The 19,142-nt window shown below is 56.2% G+C and overlaps 1 protein-coding gene across 2 annotated transcripts; it reads right to left on the reverse strand.

Annotated features, from left to right (window-relative positions):
* Positions 1-333: 333 nt before the first annotated feature.
* On the reverse strand, positions 334-18,353 carry EFHD2 (EF-hand domain family member D2). 2 transcript variants are annotated; one of them, XM_019976728.2, is made up of 4 exons: positions 17,973-18,353; positions 4,810-4,957; positions 3,179-3,313; positions 334-1,988 (listed from the first exon to the last, which is right to left on the reverse strand). In XM_019976728.2, the coding sequence occupies exons 1-4, from the start codon at positions 18,281-18,283 to the stop codon at positions 1,857-1,859; spliced, it is 726 nt and encodes a 241-aa protein (XP_019832287.2). In that variant the 5' UTR covers positions 18,284-18,353; the 3' UTR covers positions 334-1,856. The 2 variants fall into 2 exon arrangements, with proteins under 2 accessions (XP_019832287.2, XP_070624556.1); XM_070768455.1 differs by lacking the exon at positions 17,973-18,353 and adding an exon at positions 6,153-7,140.
* Between the last annotated feature and the right edge of the window lie 789 nt (positions 18,354-19,142).

The raw sequence follows: 19,142 nt of genomic DNA on the forward strand, positions 1-19,142 counted from the left end.
TTTTAAAAAAGAGCTTAGACGAGTCCCTGGGGACAGCACGTGAGCCTCAAACTCAACTTCTTCCCTTAGGAAGAAGTCCTGCGTCCCCTCTTCTCCCTGGCTTCTGACATGGGAGCCACCTGAGCAAATGCTGCCCCCATACCCAGGTGACCTCGCCCTGTCCACTCCTTTCCCAGCCCCTCCCTTCTCCCACCCCAAGAAGAACCACACACACATAAGAATATAGAATTTTATCTTATTTAGTTAAAAAAAATAATCGTACCACCAAATGAAGAAGTAGCTTTTTTTTTTTTTGGTGAGATGCGAGGAGAGAAAAAAAAAAAAGCAATAAGCCCAAAGAAAGAGAACTTTTTATATTCATCTGTATAAACATATCCGCTAAGGCAAACGCAATCCAGGGCCAAGGCTGCTGCACGGGGGTCAGTACCTCCTAATTCCTGCAGATTCTAAGGCCAAAAAAATAAAACCTCTGCAAGTCCAACAGAAGTTGTGTGGACTCTTGGGGCATCTTACTAAAATAAAGAATTATCAAGTTTAAAAAGCAGTGACGCTGTCACAACACACACGGAAAGTTGCATAACTGTGGCCTCGGCGGCCATTCACTTGTTTGGACTGGGGGACGGGCACAGCTTCACGACACAGCAACGGACACAGACACGCACACACATGGACACGCACACGTGTGAGCGCACATGGGGAGCCGCGTAGGGCCTGGCTGGTGGCACAGGCTTGGCCACAGCCCATCTGGGGAGGGGCACGGGGCAGGGGGGCTGGGGTCCCCGTGCACCCTCAGGGGGTGGGTGTGATGGGACAGGTTCCCGTCGCTGGTGCCAAGGCGGTGAACGTCATTCGGGGAAGGATGGCGTGAAAGAGCCCAGCCAGGCCCCCTGCTCCCAACCACCTGGTCTGTGCAAACCATTTAAAGCACTTCTTGGACACCTCCTGGAGAATGGAGGCGTGCTGGTTTCCTTCCCCATGAAGGGGCCAAGCCCTCCTCCCTGCCCCCTCTTCTCCCGGGACCCTCTGGCTGCTGTGGGCCAGTGTGGGGTGAGAGGGCGACCAGGGAGTGGTGTTTCTGCCCCCAGAGCCTTCCCGGCCCATGATCCATGGCATGGCCGGCAGAGTGTGGGCCCATGAGGTAGATTGGCAGAGATGCCCCCTCACCCTGCCTGGCTGGGGCCCAGAGGGCTGGGGTTTCCATGTCAGCTGGGGGGCAGGGGGGTGGGCGGGTGGGCCAGGGCCTTGGGTCCCTTGGCCAGGATAGAAGCGCCGCCCCCTTGATTCCAGCAGAGAGAGGAGGCAGGGCTGCAGGAACAGGTGCTGGGCGTGGGGAGCCGGGTGCCACCGATCAGCTCTATGGGGCTGCGATTCTTGCCATCTGTCGTTCGCCCAGTCTAGGGAGGGGCCCCAGGGCCGTGGGGGCGGTGCAGCCTGTAGGTGAAGGGCAGCTGGCCTCTGGGGTGGGGACGAGGTGGACGGGGGAGGCGCAGGAAGGAGACGAGTGTGCTCTAGGGCACACTCTAGGAGTGCTCTAGGGCAGCCTCCCAGCAGGGTGCGCCCTAGAGCCGGGAGCAGGCGCGGCTGGGGCAGGCAGCGGGGCAGCCAGGAGGCGAAGGAGCAGGACTGGCCGGGCAGCTGGTGTCGCGGCCTCAGGAACAGCAGAGGGAGCGGGGAGAGGCTGGGCCGCTCTGGGAGACCCCGTCCACCGGCTTGTTCACAGACATCTGTAGCTTTTTAGCATGGTCCCTTCGGGCAGAGCCGAGGATCAAGCTGGGCCTCCGGTCTGCCCACCCTTGCCACCCTCGCGGGCCGGACCGGGCGCCAGGGCCGGGGCCACATGGTGGGGTGCAGCCTCGCTACTTGAAGGTGGACTGCAGCTCCTTGAAGGCCGCTTTCCGCTGCTTCATCTCCTCCGCCTGCTTCTTCCTCTCCTCCTGCTCTGCCTTGATCTCCTCCTCGAAGCGGCTGGACACGTTCATGGCCTGGACCTGGGATGGGGTCGGGTAGGAGTCGGGTGGTCAGGACCGGAGGCGGTCTCTCTGGGGTCTCTTCTAGTTCTGCTGTGCCCTCCATCCCACCCCAACCAATGCTCTGCCTCCCACCATCCAGACCCTCAGCTCGGCACCTCAGTCACCTCTCTGAGCCTCAGTTCTTCCATTTAGAGCCTGGTAGTGATTTAGTCGCCAAGTTGTGTCTGACTCGTGACTCCATAGGCTATAGCCTGCCAGGCTTCTCTGTCCATGGCACTTCTCAGGCAAGAATACTGGAGTGGGTTGCCATTTTCTCCTCCAGGGAATCTTCCCCATCCAGGGGTTGAACCTGGGTCTCCTGCACTGCAGGCAGACTCTTTACCAACTGAGCTACCAGGGAAGCCCATATTTAGAGCCTGGTGATTAATAACTCTGACCTCATAGGTACATGGAGAGGATTAAAAGAAATAAGATACATTCAGTGGCTGTTGCAGACTGTGGGTCCTGTAACTGAGAGCTTCTGATGTATCTATTCTTATCCTGTTCCTGTCCTGGGAAGTCCAACTGAACCCGGAAACATCCCATCAATTCTAGAAGCCCAGAAGGAGGTGGGAAGAGGCCTTTAGAAAGAATGTTCTTAGCTAACATGAAGATGGGGAGAAGCAAGAACAGGCAGGAGCCCCAGGGCCCTGGCAAGACAGGATCCAGGAACCATACTTGTCCTCTCCTCCTGAACCTGTGCCATGCCTGGAGTTGGCCTCTGGGGGCCATCACACTCCCTCCAGGCTGGGCTGGCAGGGCTAGTGTCTCTGAGAGGCCCTGGGAACCAGTGCTGTGTTTCTGGGCCTGCTCTGCTGTTTCTTGGTCCCACCTTTTAAAGCCCAGTCCTTTGTGGGTAGTGGCTCTGTGTGCCAGGGCAGGGGCATCTCAAAGTGGTCCTTGTTCCCTCTTCAAGAATACACACCCCTCACCCATCCCTGGGGGAGAGAAGAAGGAAGCTGGAAAGGATCACAAGCTGGATGGGAGGGGACAGAAGCCAGGAACAACGTGGGCCCTGATAGGCATCAGTTCCCCATCTCTTGCCTGTGGCCTCAGCAGGGACAGGAAGGGGACATGCTGATCCTTCTGCTAACTGAGGGTCCTGGTGGATCCCAGCCACCCCCATCCTCAAGTGGGGTCAGGGCACCCCACAGCCCCCCATTCCTTACCTTGGCCTCAAAGAAGCTCTTGGCCCCCTTGACACCCTCGGTGGACACGTCGATCTCAGAGAGGCGGGCCAGCACGTGCAGCCCGCTGTCCTCCTGCAGCTCCCCGGCTGCTGCCTTGCGGAAAATCAGGAGGAACTGTGGCAGGGAGAACAGAACACTGACATCATCAGGGAGAGAGTGGGAGGGGCCAGAGCCTGCCCACCCCCGGGCCTGCTACAGGCCTCCCTGGGAAGAGAGGTGCTCTGGGGCCTGGGAGCCAGAGGCCTGGGCTCTCCACTCTCCATGCTCTGTGTTCCTGAACAGGCTGCTGGGCCCCTCCTCTCTGGGCCTCAGTTGCCCATCTGTAAAATGGGAGGATAGGTGACCTATCTCCTATCCACCCCAGGATTGGGGCTCCTGCAGGCTGCTCTGCCCATGCTCAGCTCCCAGCAAAAGCCTCAACTTATCTCTTACCTTTGTCTCCACTGTTCTCCAAACCAGTCCACCTTAAATCCCACTTACTGAGCCCTGAAGGTACATGATTATGCCCATTTTACAGAAAGAGTGAGGCTCAGCACTGGAAAGTCATAGAGGAGGACTTGAACCCAGGTCCTGAGTCCATACCATCATCGTGTGCTGCCTGCACCGTCCTCCCTGGGCCTCGGCTCCCCCAGGCGCCTGGGCCACCTTTCTCTTGCTTGCCTCCTCTATGCTTCCTGCTAGCTCTCCAGGGCCCACCTGAGACCTGACCCTCCAGAGGCCACAGCTGGCATTTAACCCTGTGCTGCCCAGGAGGCCAGTGCCATTGCTATCTGGCTTGGAGCCTCGGTTTCCTCCTCCAGCAAGCAGGTTCGCTCATGGCTCCCATCTCAGAGTGAGGCTGAGTGAGAGCTGGAGTGTGAAGTCACCTGGCCCAGCGCCTGCTCCTCTTGGACCTGCAGGGTGAGTCCCTCCTCCATCTGCCCCCTCTTCTCCTCAGTCACAGCATCCTATCGTTTCACTCTCTGTGCATCTCCCCCTCTGCATGCCAGGACCCCTGGAGCACAGGGTCTTTCTCTGTACTCCCAGAGCCCACACGGGGTCAGGGATACGGGACTTCCCTGATAGTACAGTGGATGGGGAGTCTGCCTGCCAAAGCGGGGGACATGGATTTGATCCCTGGTCCAGGCGGTGGGGCAAACTAAGCCTGTGGGCCACAACTCCTGAGTATGCGCTCTAGAGCCCATGAGCCGCAACCACTGAGTCTGTGTGCTACAACCACCGAGGCTCGTGCACCTGGAGCCCATGCTCTGCAACAGGAGAAGCCACTGCAACAAAAAGCCTGAGCACTGCAACCAGAGAGTAGCTCTCTGCAAGTGAAGAAAAGCTCGTGCAGCAGTGAAAACCCAACACAGACATAAATAAAAATCAATCAATCAATAAAATAAGTGCTCACTACATGAAGGGATGGATGGACCTTCTTCTCACTTAGGCATCTCAGAATCTCCCTGGGGACCTGCTCTACGATCTGCTGAAACCTCATTCAGCCAGCAATCAGCCATTCAACAGTGGCTGTTCAAGGACAAGTAGCTCAGTGACAAAGCGGGGGTGAGTCTCTCCCCACCACCAAGCCCCCAGCAGTGTTGCCCCCCCACGGGGAGGAGGAAGCTCACCTCCCGGAAGCTGAGCTTGCTGTCAAAATCCTCATCCACCTCCTTGATCATATTTTTCAGGCCCAGGTGGGTCTGGGGGGCTCCAAGTTTCTCCATCATGAGCTTTAGCTCCATCAGGTCAATGAATCCATCCCGGCCGGCATCGTACCTGTGGGTGCAAAGAGAGGCCTTAGGACATCCTGACACTTGTTCCTCACCAGCCAGAGCAGTGATAAGCCAGAGCGCAAGGAGCCTAGGAGCTCAAAAGTCACCTCTTAGCGAGGAACTCAGCCAAGGCTGATTTGTGGCCCAGTGACTGCTTGGTTACCTCTGATGATGGGGAGCTCACCACGTGGCCCGGCAGCCTCTTACATGTTGAGCAGTGCCAACTTTTGGCCAAACCTGCTACACAGGGAAGCTGAAACCACAGCCCATATCTACTGAATGAGACATGACAAGCATGTAGGAAGAATTCACAATATCATATGGGGTATGGACTGGGAGTGTGGGCCCTGATGTAAGAACTCACTGACCATCCTTAGGCACCTCCACAGGCCCTCGAGGGACATCTTGGCTCCATATCTCCCCCTCTCCCTGTCCCCACCCAGGAGGGAGGCAGAAGGAACCACACTAAGGGTAGGGGCCAGAGCTCACAGGAGGGAGGGGAGTTTTCTGGAATGTGGCCTGGGGTGTGTTCAGGGAACAACTTGCACAGGGTGCCTGCAGAGGGGTACAGTGGTGGCTGGAAAGGCCTGGAACAATGATTAGGTGATGACTGTGTCTCTGCCCTGCACATTCCGGGTCTCTTTTTTCTACCACTCATGGCCTGGCAGAGAGACAGACAGGGTGAGGGGCAGAGTCTAAATAGCTTGCTTGACCGGCTTCCTTGTGGTAAGAGATTGGGTCAGAGCTGCCCTCTGGCCCATCCCCTGGTGGGGGAGGTGCTTGCTGCTGGTGCTGGGAGCACACAGCCTGGTGGATGTGGGCGCTGTTCCCACAGCCCAGCCAGGCCCTCTTATCAGGCCAACCAAGCAACTGCTCTGATTGCCTCTGGTGGGTGGGGGAGGGTCATCTCAGTGTTGGCCAAGTGGGCCTCCTGAGCCTAAAGACCCTTGTGCAGTTCCTCAAGGCCTCAAGATGGCTGGGTGACAGTGCTGGTGACATTAATATGACACAGAGGGGCTGAGTTCCAGAAACTTTCTACAGACTTGGATTTCCTACATAAACACTCATCTCGTTTCTGTCCCCTCTTCAAGGGCTCCCCAATTCCCTTCCCCTATCTCCAGGTATACTTCATACAACTATGGAAATCTGATAGCAACCAGCTTTTGAAATCTTATCTTTGTGCTGGGAAATTTACCTACTTCATTTTTCTTAATCCTCTTCATTTAAAACGAAGGCTCAGAGAGGTGAAGTGAGCTGCCCAAGGTCACACAGCAGTAGAGGAAGGAGCTGGGCTTCTATCCCACGTCTGGAGGGCTCACAGACTTGCCCATTTGCTGGGCCCAGCCCCCCTCCACACGTCCTGGGGCTGCCAGCAGAACAGAGGAGCGCTGAGTGGAGCATTTGTGCGAGGGGTATAAATAGTTCACGAGCAAGTGAGTCAGTGGTTGGAAGTGACGCAGCACAGGGAAGACAGGTCTCTGGGAACCCTGCAAGGAACACAGGGTCCTGAGGCCTCTTCCCCCACCATGGAGAAAGGAGGCTGGAGTTTGGGCAGTGGCCACAGCCAAGGTGGAAGCAGATAACAGAGAGGATGCAGTGGAGGATTGTGGGACTTGAGAAGGTCAGGAAGACCAACGATCCTGTGGTCCAGACTCCACTTAGAGCTGGAGGGACCCTGTGGGGGGCACAGTGGAGCCCCTCATCTTCCATCTTTGGAGTCTGTTTGCCAGTTGGTAACAGGCAGGGTGGCTGCTCCTTGAGCCTTACTGACCGGTACTGGAGCAGCCCTGGAGCAACCCAGGAGGAGAGCAGCCCAATGACAGAGGAGTCAGTCTTTCCAGGGTCAGTCATACGGATGCCCCTCCTCAGTGTCCCTGAGGAAAACAAAGGCCCAGCCTCTTTCTGAACTTGGGCTCCAGTGACGTTCGGCGATGACATGTCAGGGCTGGAGCAGATGGTCTGGGTTCTAGGAGACTGTGCCAGTGAACCTCCCACCGAGGCCAAGAACCCCTGGTATGATGGTGACCCTTTCGTAGGGTCACTGTGGGGACTGAAGGGGTTCATACGTGACAAGCACTTAGCACAGCTCTGGCTCCAGAAACGGCAGCTACCAGCACTATCATGAGATTTAGTTACTTTTATGAAGCTCCTACTATGTGCCAGGCAGTTTCTCTCCACACCTCTATGCTCAGCAATCCTGGGGGGTCAGTTATGGCCCCACGTGACTGATTAGAGAACAGGGACTATAAACGTCTGGGCACTGGCCAGGGGTCCAGCCCCCCATCCCTGCGCTTCCCACACTTGACTCTCTCCACCGCCCCACTAGCCTCTCCTGAGTCTCAGCTCTATTTATTGCTCAAGGGTTTCTCCTGCAGCCAGGGGTGGCTCAGTTTCAGAGGAAGTGCAGATAAAGTGTCCACACTTGGACAGAAACGAGGGCTCTGGATCTCGGTCTCTGGCAGCTCCCAGGCCTGTCTGGGCTGCAGCTCAAACCGCGGCCTGAACCGCTGTCTGCGTCAATCAAGCATCAATCAATTACCAGGTCTGGGCTCCCGCCCCCAGGGGGACAGTGCTGGCCGCAGTGCCGGAGGATCAGCCACCAAGGGGAGGTGACAGAGAGCAGGGAGAAGCAGGTGCTGGAGTGGGAAGTGGGGCCCCAGAGGTGGTAACACTGGACCCCCTCCCCCCTCGGGGGAGTGGACCTCCACCATGTGCCCTGGGCTCTGGGTCACTGGATCAGCTAGATTCTTCCTGGGTAAACCCTGGAGGTTTGTGCTCACAGCACCTCTGCTGAGACTGACCCGAGTCCAAGCCCCAGCTCTGCCATCTGCGGGCTAGGTGACCCTGTTCAAGTCACATGACCCCAGGCACCTCAATTTCCCCATTCACACCATGGAGATCAGACCCATCTCAGGCTCAAGGCAAGGGTTAAGTGAGGGTCCACAAAGATTCTGAGCACAGAGGCTGGCCCACAATAAGTACTTAATTAATACACACTAATTACAGTACCACTGCTGAATTATTATTATTGTTAACATCTATCATTAGGGTTTGAGAGTAAAGGAGATTATGGATATATAAAACGGGCTTTCCAGGTGTTGCAGTTAGTAAGGAACTTGCCTGCCAATGCAAGAGATGTGGGTTCAATCCCTGGGTTGGGAAAATCCCCTGGAACAGGAAATGGCAACCCACTCCAGTATTCTTATCTGGAAAATCCCATGGACAGAGGCGCCTGCTGGGTGACTGTCCATGGTGTCACAAAGAGTTGGACATGACTAAGCCCATACTGAAGCTGAAGCTCCAATACTATGGCCACCTGATGTGAAGAGCCGATTCATTAGAAAAGACCCTGACGCTCGGAAAGATTGAAGGTAGGAGGAGAAGGGGACGACAGAGGAGATGGCTGGATGGCATCACCGACTCAATGGACATGAATTTGAGCAAGCTCTGGGAGATGGTAAAGGGCAGGGAAGCCTGGCGTACTGCCGTCCATGGGGCCGTGAAGAGATGAACACGACTGAGCGACTGAACAAAACAAAGCCCACACACGTACGCACACAAGGATATAAAACACCTAATATGTAATATGTGCCTAAAACCTGCTAACTTGATTATAATAGCTCTATTGAGAACTTTTAATGTGCCAGATACTAGTTAAGTACTTTGTATATATAATATAAAAATAGTGATAATAATAATAGTGGTAAAAAATACAATTTCTTCCCCAGTCCTGATTGTGTATGGCTGGGAGGAAATGCTTGCTGTAGACTGGCCTGGAGGTAGGGGGTGGACAAGATGAATGAGGGATCCCATGAGCACCTCCTCTGAAGGTCCAACTACTTCCATCCCCAACCCCCATTAGGCTGGATTCAGAGACCCTGCCACTTGGGGAGGTGGAGAGATATAATCTTTTGCTCTCTCACTGGGCAGAGAGAGAGAGAAGCCCCAGTCCTGGGTCACCCTCTGGTTCCTCCTCTGACAGAGAAGGAAGTGAGAAAGGGGGAGATGGTCACTGTGCCACCAGCAGGAGGATGCCTGGCAACCCAGGAGAGAATGGTGTTAGTAGGATGCTGGGAAACAGGCATATCCCTGGCTGGGGAGACCCTCTCTTCCAACAGCCCTTGCCCTGAGCTGGAGCTGAGGCTACAGGTAGCTCAGAGGATCCAGGCAAAGACTGTACACAAGATCCGTCTGGATGCCTGGTCTACTCGCTTCATGTCATGTAGGGAAATTGGGGCCCAGAGTGGGTAGCAAGCAGCCCAGAGTCACACAGCTAGAGATCAGCAAGATTCCAAAAGCTGTAAACTTTGCTCCCTTCCTACCAGCCTGCTTCCCTCTTCTTTGTGGTCCCGTAAGAGGTCCTGAATTCTCAAGCCTGCAGGGCTGGGGGAGGCTGGGCCGAGAGCAGAGGCTTGGGACCTGCCTGGGAGGACCAATTCCATCCGGCGGGACTGACAACAAAGCTCCTGGGCTGGGAGCTCAGCACTTTTCTCCAGCACTGGACGAGGCTGCTGCATCTGGCACTGTGCCCACATTCCTACTCCCCTCCCCCTGAACAGTTCTCAACAGGGAGGGCTCAGCTGCTGCCGCCCCGGATGCTGGTGAAAAATCCCCTCCCATCTGTCCTTGAAAGTGGAGCAGCGGCCACCACCCGGGCAGACTTTGCCCCTTTGGGCTGCAGGGCCCCCTTGGCGATTGCTCCTCCTCTCCTGGTTCTGATAACCCGGAGTTCTGGGGCTGAGCAGCAGCCGGCCCTGACAGTGTGCAGGGCCTGCCCCTATTTCATAACAATATTATCATTAGTGGCTCCTCTTGGCTGAGCACGTGCTATGTGGCAGGCACTACCCCAAGTGCTTTGTGTCAGATCCTCTCAAGAACTTGGTGCTGCTGCTGCTAAGTCACTTCAGTCATATCTGACTCTGTGTGACCCCATAGACGGCAGCCCACCAGGCTCTGCCGTCCCTGGGATTCTCCACTGGAGTGGGTTGCCATTTCCTTCAAAGAACTTGGTGAAGCAGGCATAAACATCTCCATACTACAGACGAGTAGACTGAGGCTCAGGGAGGAAGTGACTTGGCCAAGATCATAGCTAACAAGGACATACCTAACTATCAGAACCCTGGCCTGAGGAAAAACATGTGCTTTTAACTACTATGCTGTGTTCTGATGCCTACAGACCCTGTAACAAAGAAACTCATGTTGGGAGGGATACTGGAGGCCACCTCATTGAGCACTCGTGAGGGTCAGATCCCCTAATGCAGCTTTCCTGCTTGAATACCTCTGAGGACGGGAAGCTCACTGCTTCACTAAAACAGCCCATTTTGGCTTTGTAACTCTCTATTAGAAAGTTGCTCTTTCTAATATGACCCTCCCCATTGGCCAGCTGTGCTGTACAGTCTGATGGCAGAGTGAGGAGCCATCAGAGTCACTGCACAGGGGGAGAGGGGCAATGGTTTGGGAGCATAGGGGACCCCAATTCTCTCCCTTCTGGTTCCCATCCCATCCCAGGCCTTTGCTGGTGGTCTCTCTGCCCATGGGGGTTGCCAGGAGGACAGACAGCTGGAGAGAGTGGTGTTTAGGGACCACTGAGCCCCCAGGCCCACCTGACTTTGGCCCCAGTATTCACAGACCTGGTCTTCCCCCATCCTGTCTGGGGAGGCCTCAGTGGCTCCAAGGCCTGTACTCTTTGTCCTGAAATGGGAAGGTAGGAAAGTTCTAGACACCAGGGAAATTCTGGCCTTGCTACTTGTCACAGTTGGATTGGCCCGGCACGCCTCCTGGTACAGGTAGACACCCACAGGCTCGGTGATGACAGTTCGGTAGTGCCCATCCGTTCCTACACTCCCCCACCTCCAGACTGCCTGACTCGGGCGGGGAAAGCCCAGTCACTCACCACTTCCTCCAGCCCTATCTTTAGAGTCTGACACTCGATCTGTTGCCCTGTGTCAGCGAAGAAGAGGGTGTGTGAGCGTGTATGGGTGAATGTGTGGCCAGGGTGGGGCTGATGCTTCCCCTATGGCTTCCCAGGGAGTCCACGGATCAAGTGGGTGCCCCCCCTTGGCTGATGGCAACCTGCTGGGGGCTGTCAGGGCTCAGGACACCCTAAACTCGGGTTTAAGCATCTCTCACTGAGCCCCACCCTGGGAGGGCAGCTCCCTCCACTGGTAGCAATAGCAGTGGGTCTCCCCACAGCCTGCTCCTAATAATAATTATTATTATAACAGTGATTGCAAAGGACATATACCGAATGTCTAATATAATCCAGTGTTTATTACTTAACTTAATCTTCCCTCTTGTTATTGTCTCACTCCCTAGACTCAGGAACGGGGCAGGGAGACGGCTATGGGGTGGCCCAGTGCTTCTTAAACCTTAAAGTGCATACCTGGTGAGTCTTACTAAAATGCAGACTCTGATCCAGTAGGCCTGGGGTGGAGCCTGAGCATCTGGATTTCTAACAAGCTGATGAGGAGATGCTCCCAATAGGGTCCCATGGGAGCAAAAGACTTGGAGTCAGAAGGATCAAATTTAAATCCTGTCTGCTCCTCAGTCATAGAAACCTGAGACTCAGTCTTCTTATCTGTGAAATGGGTGATGACCATCTTACAGGATGTTGAGAAAGAATTAAACAAGAGGTAAAGTTCCTGGAATGGAGCAGCCCCAGAGGTCCTCTCTCTCCACACAGCTCAGGAGTCCCCAGGCCTGGCTCTGTCTGGCTGCACCTTTCTGGCCTAGAATCCTTCTCTAGAGTCCTAAAAAAGCGGAAATCAGCCAAGGAGAAGACTGCTGGGCAGACAGAGGGACCTCAGCTGCTGGAGGGCGTGGGGTTGGCTTTGCAAGGTCTGGTCTCCTAGAGCTGAAGCTAGGCCCTGAACCCAGAGGCACAGACAGAAGGCAGGAAGGCGCAAACCAAAAGGGAACCGAAAGTCCCCGGGGGTTGGGAGAGGAGAGGTGACTCAGAATCACAAGGGAAGTAGAAGAGCAGAGGACAGGCCCGAGGCCAGAAAATCCTCCCTCCCCAGAAAGCCAGGCTCCCGGCTGCTGTAGGTGCAGGACCCAACCTCTGAACCCCCAGAGGGTTGCACCACCACCCCCCCCCCCCCAGCCCTGCCCCGTCCCCCAGCCACAAACACCGCCCTCATTTGGCCTTGGGAGCTCCCTGTAGGCAGACCTGGTTCTAATCCTGCCCTGGCCACTTATTATAAGCTTGGGCCTTGCTTTTCTCATCTGGCAAATGGGGAGAATGACAGCACCCACCTCACTGGGCTGGTCTGAGGATTCAATTCAGTTCCTGAAATAATACACCGGGCCTCATGGGCCTGGTGGCTCCATTTAACAAGGAGAGGGCATGGAGGCAGGGGGCTGGCTATGAAGGGCTGACATCATGGCATCCTTCAAGAGAACTTTAAGTACTCCTCGTAGAAATAAAGAAACGGAACCCGACCTTTCCAGCCCTGGGGGTCCAGCCTCTCTCACTCCCAAAGACCCCTCTATGCCATTGCTCTTCATGAGACTGTAAGCTTCTTGAGGGCAGAAATTTTATTTTTCCCTTAATTCTCTGGAACTTGCATACAGAAACTTAACAAAATATGATCAAAGGAGTGAACACTACATTTTAAAAATATGTCACCTATGTTTTTAGTAGCCCACCAGCCAGACACGATGGTGGACTCTTTACAAAGGCACAGGTGTTTTTTTTTTTGACTACACTATGCAGCTTCCAGGATCTTGGTTCCTGGGCCAGGGACTGAACCCAGGCCCTTGGCAGTGAAAGTGCAGAGTCCTAACCACTGGACCACCAGGGAGTTCCCCAGGACTTTCTCAACTTAATCCTCAGGACTTTCCCAGGCAGGTTCTTTAGCCCCATCGGAAATAGACTCTGAGAAACGGAGTACCCACCCGCTGGGCAATGGCACACGGGAGCCAACTAGAGCCCTAGTTTTGTGTCATCCCCGGGCTGCTGGGTGCTCTTCCCTTTTTTCTGCCACCTGCCTTCCAAGTAATTAAGTGATAATGAATTTGATTCCCCATTTTTGTTATTTCCCAAAGCCATATGTAGCTGTCAATCAAAGCTTCTGTTCTGCAGGAGGGAAAGAAGGTTCTCATGCTGAGGCCGGTCACTCGGGCCCAAAGCAAGAGGGCTGTTGCCAGCCTGGCAGGCCGGGCAGCTCCGTGGGGGGTAAGTGGAGGCATCCAGTGGCTTTTTGGAGCCATCTCTGCCTCAGCCACCTCGCCAGGGCTGGGACGGTAGTGACAGGAACTTGGTGAGGACTTATTCTATGCCAAGCCCTGGATTAAACACTTCATAACAACTCTGGGAGGTGAGGGCTATTGTTCTCCCTGTTCTAGCGTGAGGAAGTGAGGCTCAGAAGGGTTTACTGTGTCTTGCCCCAGGGCTCACAGCTGGGATTCCAACCCAGGGTAAGTAAGTAAGTAAGTAAGTAAGTAGGTGAAATCGCTCAGTCGTGTCTGACTCTTGCGACCCCTATCCCCTGGTAGGACTGTAGCCTACCAGACTCCTCTGTCCATGGGATTTTCCAGGCAAGAGTACTGGAGTGGGTTGCCATTTCCTTCTCCAGGGGATTTTCCTGACTCAGGGATCGAACCCGGGTCGCCCGCATTGCAGGCAGATGCTTTATCCTCTGAGGCAGGGTAGCACACTCCAAAGGCCCAGCCATTAACCACTGCACCAGACAGTCTCCCAGAAAGGACAAGGGGCTGTGCTGGGGGGCAGGGGGGCGGTGCTGTGAGCTGCAAAAGCCTGAGGAGATACCAGGGAGGTGGAGCAGGTGGAGGGGAGGGAAGGGTGGGAAGAAGAGAGGGGCACCGGCTGTTCTGACGCAAGGGGTCATGAGACGAAATGGCTGGGGACGGGGCTGGGCCAGGCAGGGAACTAGGGCATCTTCCTCGGATTCCACAGCAGGTTAAGAATTACATGGCTGCCTCCCTCTCTGGCAGGTCTCAGCTTACAAACCCCCACAGAGCCCCAGGCAACAGCCCCAGGCTGTTGCTAGCCCAGAAGTGGCTGCCTTGAGGCCCTCTGGGGCCACACCCCTGCCCCTTGCCTGGAGGTCTCCAGCATTAGTCACTCAGTCTGACTCTTTGCTACCCTAGACCCTATGGACTGTAGCCCTCCTCTGTCCATGGAATTCTCCAGGCAAGAATATTGGAGTGGGTTGCCCTTTCCTTCTGCAGGGAGGCCTTCTTCCCAACCCAGGCAGGACCCTAAATGAATGAGCAGACAGAGGAGGGGAGAGGGTGGAGTTAGAGGTGATGGGAGGAACCTGAGGGAGCAAGGGGAGGACGGACTGAGAGTCAGGTGCCTCCAGGTGCCTGGCACTGTGCCAGAGCTCGTGTGCATCACCTGCCTGCAGCACCCCCCCCCACCCCAGAAGCAGGGACCACTGTCCCCAAATGTACAGATAGGGATGCTCTGGTTCAGTCGTTGAAAATCTCCCCATGAAAGTCACTACACCTTCCTGGGCCTCAGTTTTCTCTTCTGTAAAATGGGGAGAAGGGTTGATGACAACCCCCCAAGGTCTCTCCCAGATGGAAACTACCAGGAGTGTAAGGTCAGTGATAGTAGAGAGCATGGCCATCTTCCCTCTGCCCCCTTTCTTCTCCCTCCATCTCCACCCTGAGGAAGAATCTGCTGATGACCACTGAATGGATGAACTGGAGGACCCCAGAAGGCAGTTCTGTCATCCAGACAGCTCAGGATTGCTCAGACATAAGGAGGTCACTGCTGAATCATCTTTGAGAATCATCTGTCATTGTGCTCCTTTTACAGATGGGAAGACTGAGGCCAGAGGAAGGGCGGGCATACTAGGTAATTCCATAGCAAAGCCCTGCTTCCTATCTCCTGACCTCCAAGGCAAGTCCAGCTCCCAATTCCTTCTGCCCTCTCCCGTCTCTTGCACTCTGATCTGGGGGACGGTTTCCCAGGAGGCCTGGGCTCCCCTCCCCTCTGCCATGGAGGCTGCAGATCAGGGTGGAAGTCTCTCGGCAAAGCCCTGGCTGTGATCCTCCAGCCCTGCTTGGACCCAGGAGGCTGCAGCCCCTCTTGGATGGCAGAAGCAGAACGGGGGTTTTGTCTTCCATGAGAGCCTGTCTGTTGGCTGTTCACAGCTGGGACTCGGCTGGGCTGGGCTCCGCTGGCACAGTGAAGCCTTGTTTCCTTGAATACAAAATCTGCCGCCTTCCCTCCTCGCCAGGGCCCCCCGGCGGGCGGTACTTCCTTCCCTAGAAGTCCAGCTCCCTGGCCCCTTCCTGCCCTCCTACCCCATCCCTGCCAAGCAGCACCCCATCAAGCAGCAGTGGTGCCAAGATGGGGCTCCAGGGGTTCATCTCCGCTCAATTTTCACCAAAGTATCCCTCGTCAAACTCATACCAAAAACAGCCTCCATAAAACAGTGAGCTTGCTCTGCAAATGCAGGTTCACGATCACTCCCCAAGCCACGTGCTCCTTCTAAACAAGCTGCAGCTTCCCATTTAGTGAAGGTGTTAGTCACTCAGTCATGTCCGACTCTTTGTGACCCCACTGACTGTAGCCCACCAGGCTCCTCTGTTTATGGGATTCTCCAGGCAAGAATATTGGAGGGAGTTGCTGGGCCCTTCTCCAGGGGATCTTCCCGACCCAGGGATCAAACCCAAGTCTCCTGCATTGCAGGCAGATTCTTTACTGTCTGAGCCATCAGGGAAGCAATCCCAAGTCCCTGCTTATTTGGCATGTCTGGGTTCTCCAAACTGTTCCTTCTTTTTATTTTTCGTGGGGGTAGAAGGGATGTCATGGAAGCCCAAGAGTAGGAGGTGGTGGGTCCATGTGGGGGAAAATCAGCCATGAATATGGAAGGGGGTGCTGGGTGATCGTCCCCTTGTGGAGGCAGACATCTGTGATGGGAAACCCAGAAGGGAAGAACATGAATTCTGGAGTCATAGACCTGGGTTTAGAGCCTGACTCCATCATTTTCTAGCTGTGTGTTCTTGGCAAGTTACTTCACTTCTCTGTGCCCAGACTGCCCAACTGCGCCACAGTGGTGATGACAGTTCTGTGTCATGGGGTGCTGGGAGGAATGGAGGAGCTCCTTAGTCCTTGGGCACTGTGAATATAGGGATCAAGCAGCTGAATAATCTCTCCTATACTTCCCTGTGGGGGGTGGGAGGGGTTCAGCAGAGTCTACAAGGAAGTTGCCCTCTATTGGGTCTGGAATTCTGGAACTCCTGCGCTTCTGATAAGGCCAGTTTTGATCAGGAAAAAAACTTGAGAAGAACTCCTAAACCAAGACCCTGGAGGCAAAGGAGCAGGCTCCTCAGGGACCGTGCAGAGGCCTGGGGTGGGGTTAAGGACTCAGTTCTGCCCCAGGCTTACCCTCGGAAAAAATTATGGGGTTCCCAGCCATTCAGATCTGAGAACCAAAAAACCTCTTCCCTACAATAAGGGTCAAATGCAGAAGCAGCAGCCGCAGTAAGCAGTAAGAAGTGGGAAAGAGCCTTTCTCAAGCTGGGGGGTTGCAAAACACCCTCGGCTTCCTGCTTGCCGCTGGGTCACACTGCCCCAGCCTGCCTCCACCTCCTGCCCCAGCCAAGGTGGCTGCCAGACCTCCTGACTTCCTCACCTGAGACTTGACCTCAGGACGGGTCTACCTTTTTGGATCCATTTCCAGACCTATTCCAGATCACACCCCCCAAGGCTGTTTTGCCTGCCAGGGGCAGGGGCCATGGGCAACAGGAGGTGGGTGGGGAAGAGTATCAAAGTGAGGGGGGTTGAGCACCTTCACGGCCCCCACCCCCCACTAGCCCCCTCACTGCTGGGGGGCAGAGCATCTGATTATCTCAGTCCCAAGAGGGTGAACCCAGGGGTGGACCCGAAGGGCATCAGGAAGTTTGTCTCTCCAGTCACTTAAGAGATTTAAAGTTTTTTTGTTGGGGGAAGGGTAAGTCCATAGGTCTGAAAGTACCTGTCCAACCTGCTGAGGCCATGGGGTGTGGAAAAAGGGATGGAGGAAGGGCTGAGGTGAGAGCCACCAGCCAAGTCAGATAGGAGGTGACCCTCTGCGGGGAGGGCAGGGGGCACGCAGTAAAGGAAGAGGGGAAAGGAGAGATGGGGCCTTCTGACAGAAAGCCAGTGACTGCAAAGCTTCAGGGCGTAGTGGGTGGTGAGGGCAAGAGGAGGGAGCTGCTGTCTGGAGAGGGAGGAGGGGGACAGTCCTGACGGGACTATTGGTGGTGGGGTTTGTACAGACCTGCGGAGTAGAGGGCAGGGAGGAAGGGGTCCCTCCCTAGGGAGATCACCTGAGGGTCAAGGGTAGGGGTCCTGGCTAAAGGAGTGGATGGGGGTAGAGCTGAGAGGGACTGAAGGGTCTCTGACACAGTTTGCTGGTAGATGCTGAATAAGTGCAGGGAAAGTGGGGGAGGGGTCTCGGCCCAGAACCCACATTGAGGGAGATGTAAGATAAGCGGAAGAAATGAAAAAACCCCAGCCAGTGAAAGGAACGGTCACCTTTGTTGAGGCGCTAGAGGGTGGGGTGGGTGTTTCTGACCCGCGTTTGGGGTGGGGGTTGGTTGGGAATTCAAGTAGCTGAGGAGGAGGAGGAGGCAGAGGCCACGGGGCCCCCAGTCTGGTGGTGCGCGGGTGTGGAGAAGCATCGCTAACAAGACAGGGGTCCTAGGCCAGAGATCCGAGCTCTCCAGACCCACGCGAATGGTAGCAGTGGGGGCTCGCGCTTCTCTAGAAAGAGCCGCGGGGTCCCCCACTCCGTATGCGGGCGGGTAGGGTACCGGGGGCAGCGTCACCGTGAGAAGGGGTCGCGTGCCAGGGACCGCGGGTCCCCAGACCCATAAGCGTGGTGGGGAGGAGGTCCCGAAGCCTCGTGACTATCTGGAAGGGATCTGGGGTCCTCGCCCCTGATGTGTCGGGGATCGGGGAGATCGGCTGGCCGCATGGGTCCCGAGACCGCGCGGGGTCTCAGGAGCCGAGGCCGGCTCGCGGGGTGGGTGGGGAACAGGGTCGAGCGGGCACTCACTCCTTGAACATCTTCTCCATGTCCTTGATCTGCTTCCTGGAGAACTCCTTGAACTCAGTGTAAGGGTTGAAGACGCGGCGGCTGGGTGACTGGGGCTCGCCGATGCCCTGGTTGAGGTCGGCGCGCCGCAGCAGCTTGGCGCTCAGCTCTTCGTCCGCGCTGCCCAGCGCCTCGGCCGTCTCGTCGGGCGCTCCCGCCGCCGCCGCCGCCGCCGCCCCGTTCAGCCCGGGCTGCTCCGGGGCCTCGCCGCCGCCCTCGCCCTCCATCTGCAGCCGCCGGCTTAGCTTGCTGGCCAGCTCGTCCGTGGCCATGGTGGCCCGCGCGGCGCTCGCCTTGGCCCGGCGTCTGCTCGTCGCGCTCCCGCACCGCCTCTGGCCGCGCTCTTCCTCTTCCTGACACTCCCCACCGCCAGGCACCGCCCCTGAAGGTGGGACTTACGCCCCTCGCGGGGCCCGCCCGCTCCCGCCCCTGATCCCTGCCCAGCGCAGCCCGCGCCTGCTCCGGCTCGGTCGCAGCGGCTCAAGTGTGCCGGGAGTGCCGGGCCCGCCACCGTACCCCGCCCCCCCGCGTCAGGTTGGGGGAAGCCGTGGAAACCCATCCCCCGCTCTCCGTCCTCACTGTGCCAACTGAGCGGGAGAGGTCCGGCGATCGAGGCGGGAAGGAAGTGGGGGGTCCTTCCCTGCAGTTTGGGCGTGGGTCTGGGGCTCAGAGGGGCGCCGCCCCCAACCCCTTCTCTGGAATCCCCACGCCGTGAGGTCGTAATCTCGTGTTGGCGTGACACCTTGTCGGTTGCCATGGAGACCACTCGATGTTACACACTGGCGCTCTCCATGAGGGTTGCGAGGCTAATGAAGAAGGTGGACCCCGTGTGCAGGATACCCTGTGTAAATGTACCCGCAGGTGGAGCCGCCGCATCTTTTGGAAAGGGAAAGACCAGCAGCTGCGAGGGAGATGGCGCTGGGCCTCAGTCTTGAGGTCCTCGGAGATATCTCAAGAGAGAGCATGGGAGAAGGGCCTGGTCCTCTCCCCGCGGGTCAGCACATAACATGAATGACTTGGCAGAATAGCTACCGGGCCATGCGGTCGTCTGTGACTTTATTTTAGGGGATCTGGCAGGGAGATCTTGATGTTGCCATTTCAGTGGGACCCCAGAGAAGAGGTGTCCTCTCC

The sequence above is a fragment of the Bos indicus genome, chromosome 16 (genome assembly GCF_029378745.1).
Source record: "Bos indicus isolate NIAB-ARS_2022 breed Sahiwal x Tharparkar chromosome 16, NIAB-ARS_B.indTharparkar_mat_pri_1.0, whole genome shotgun sequence".
In the NCBI taxonomy this organism is placed as follows: Eukaryota; Metazoa; Chordata; class Mammalia; order Artiodactyla; family Bovidae; genus Bos; species Bos indicus.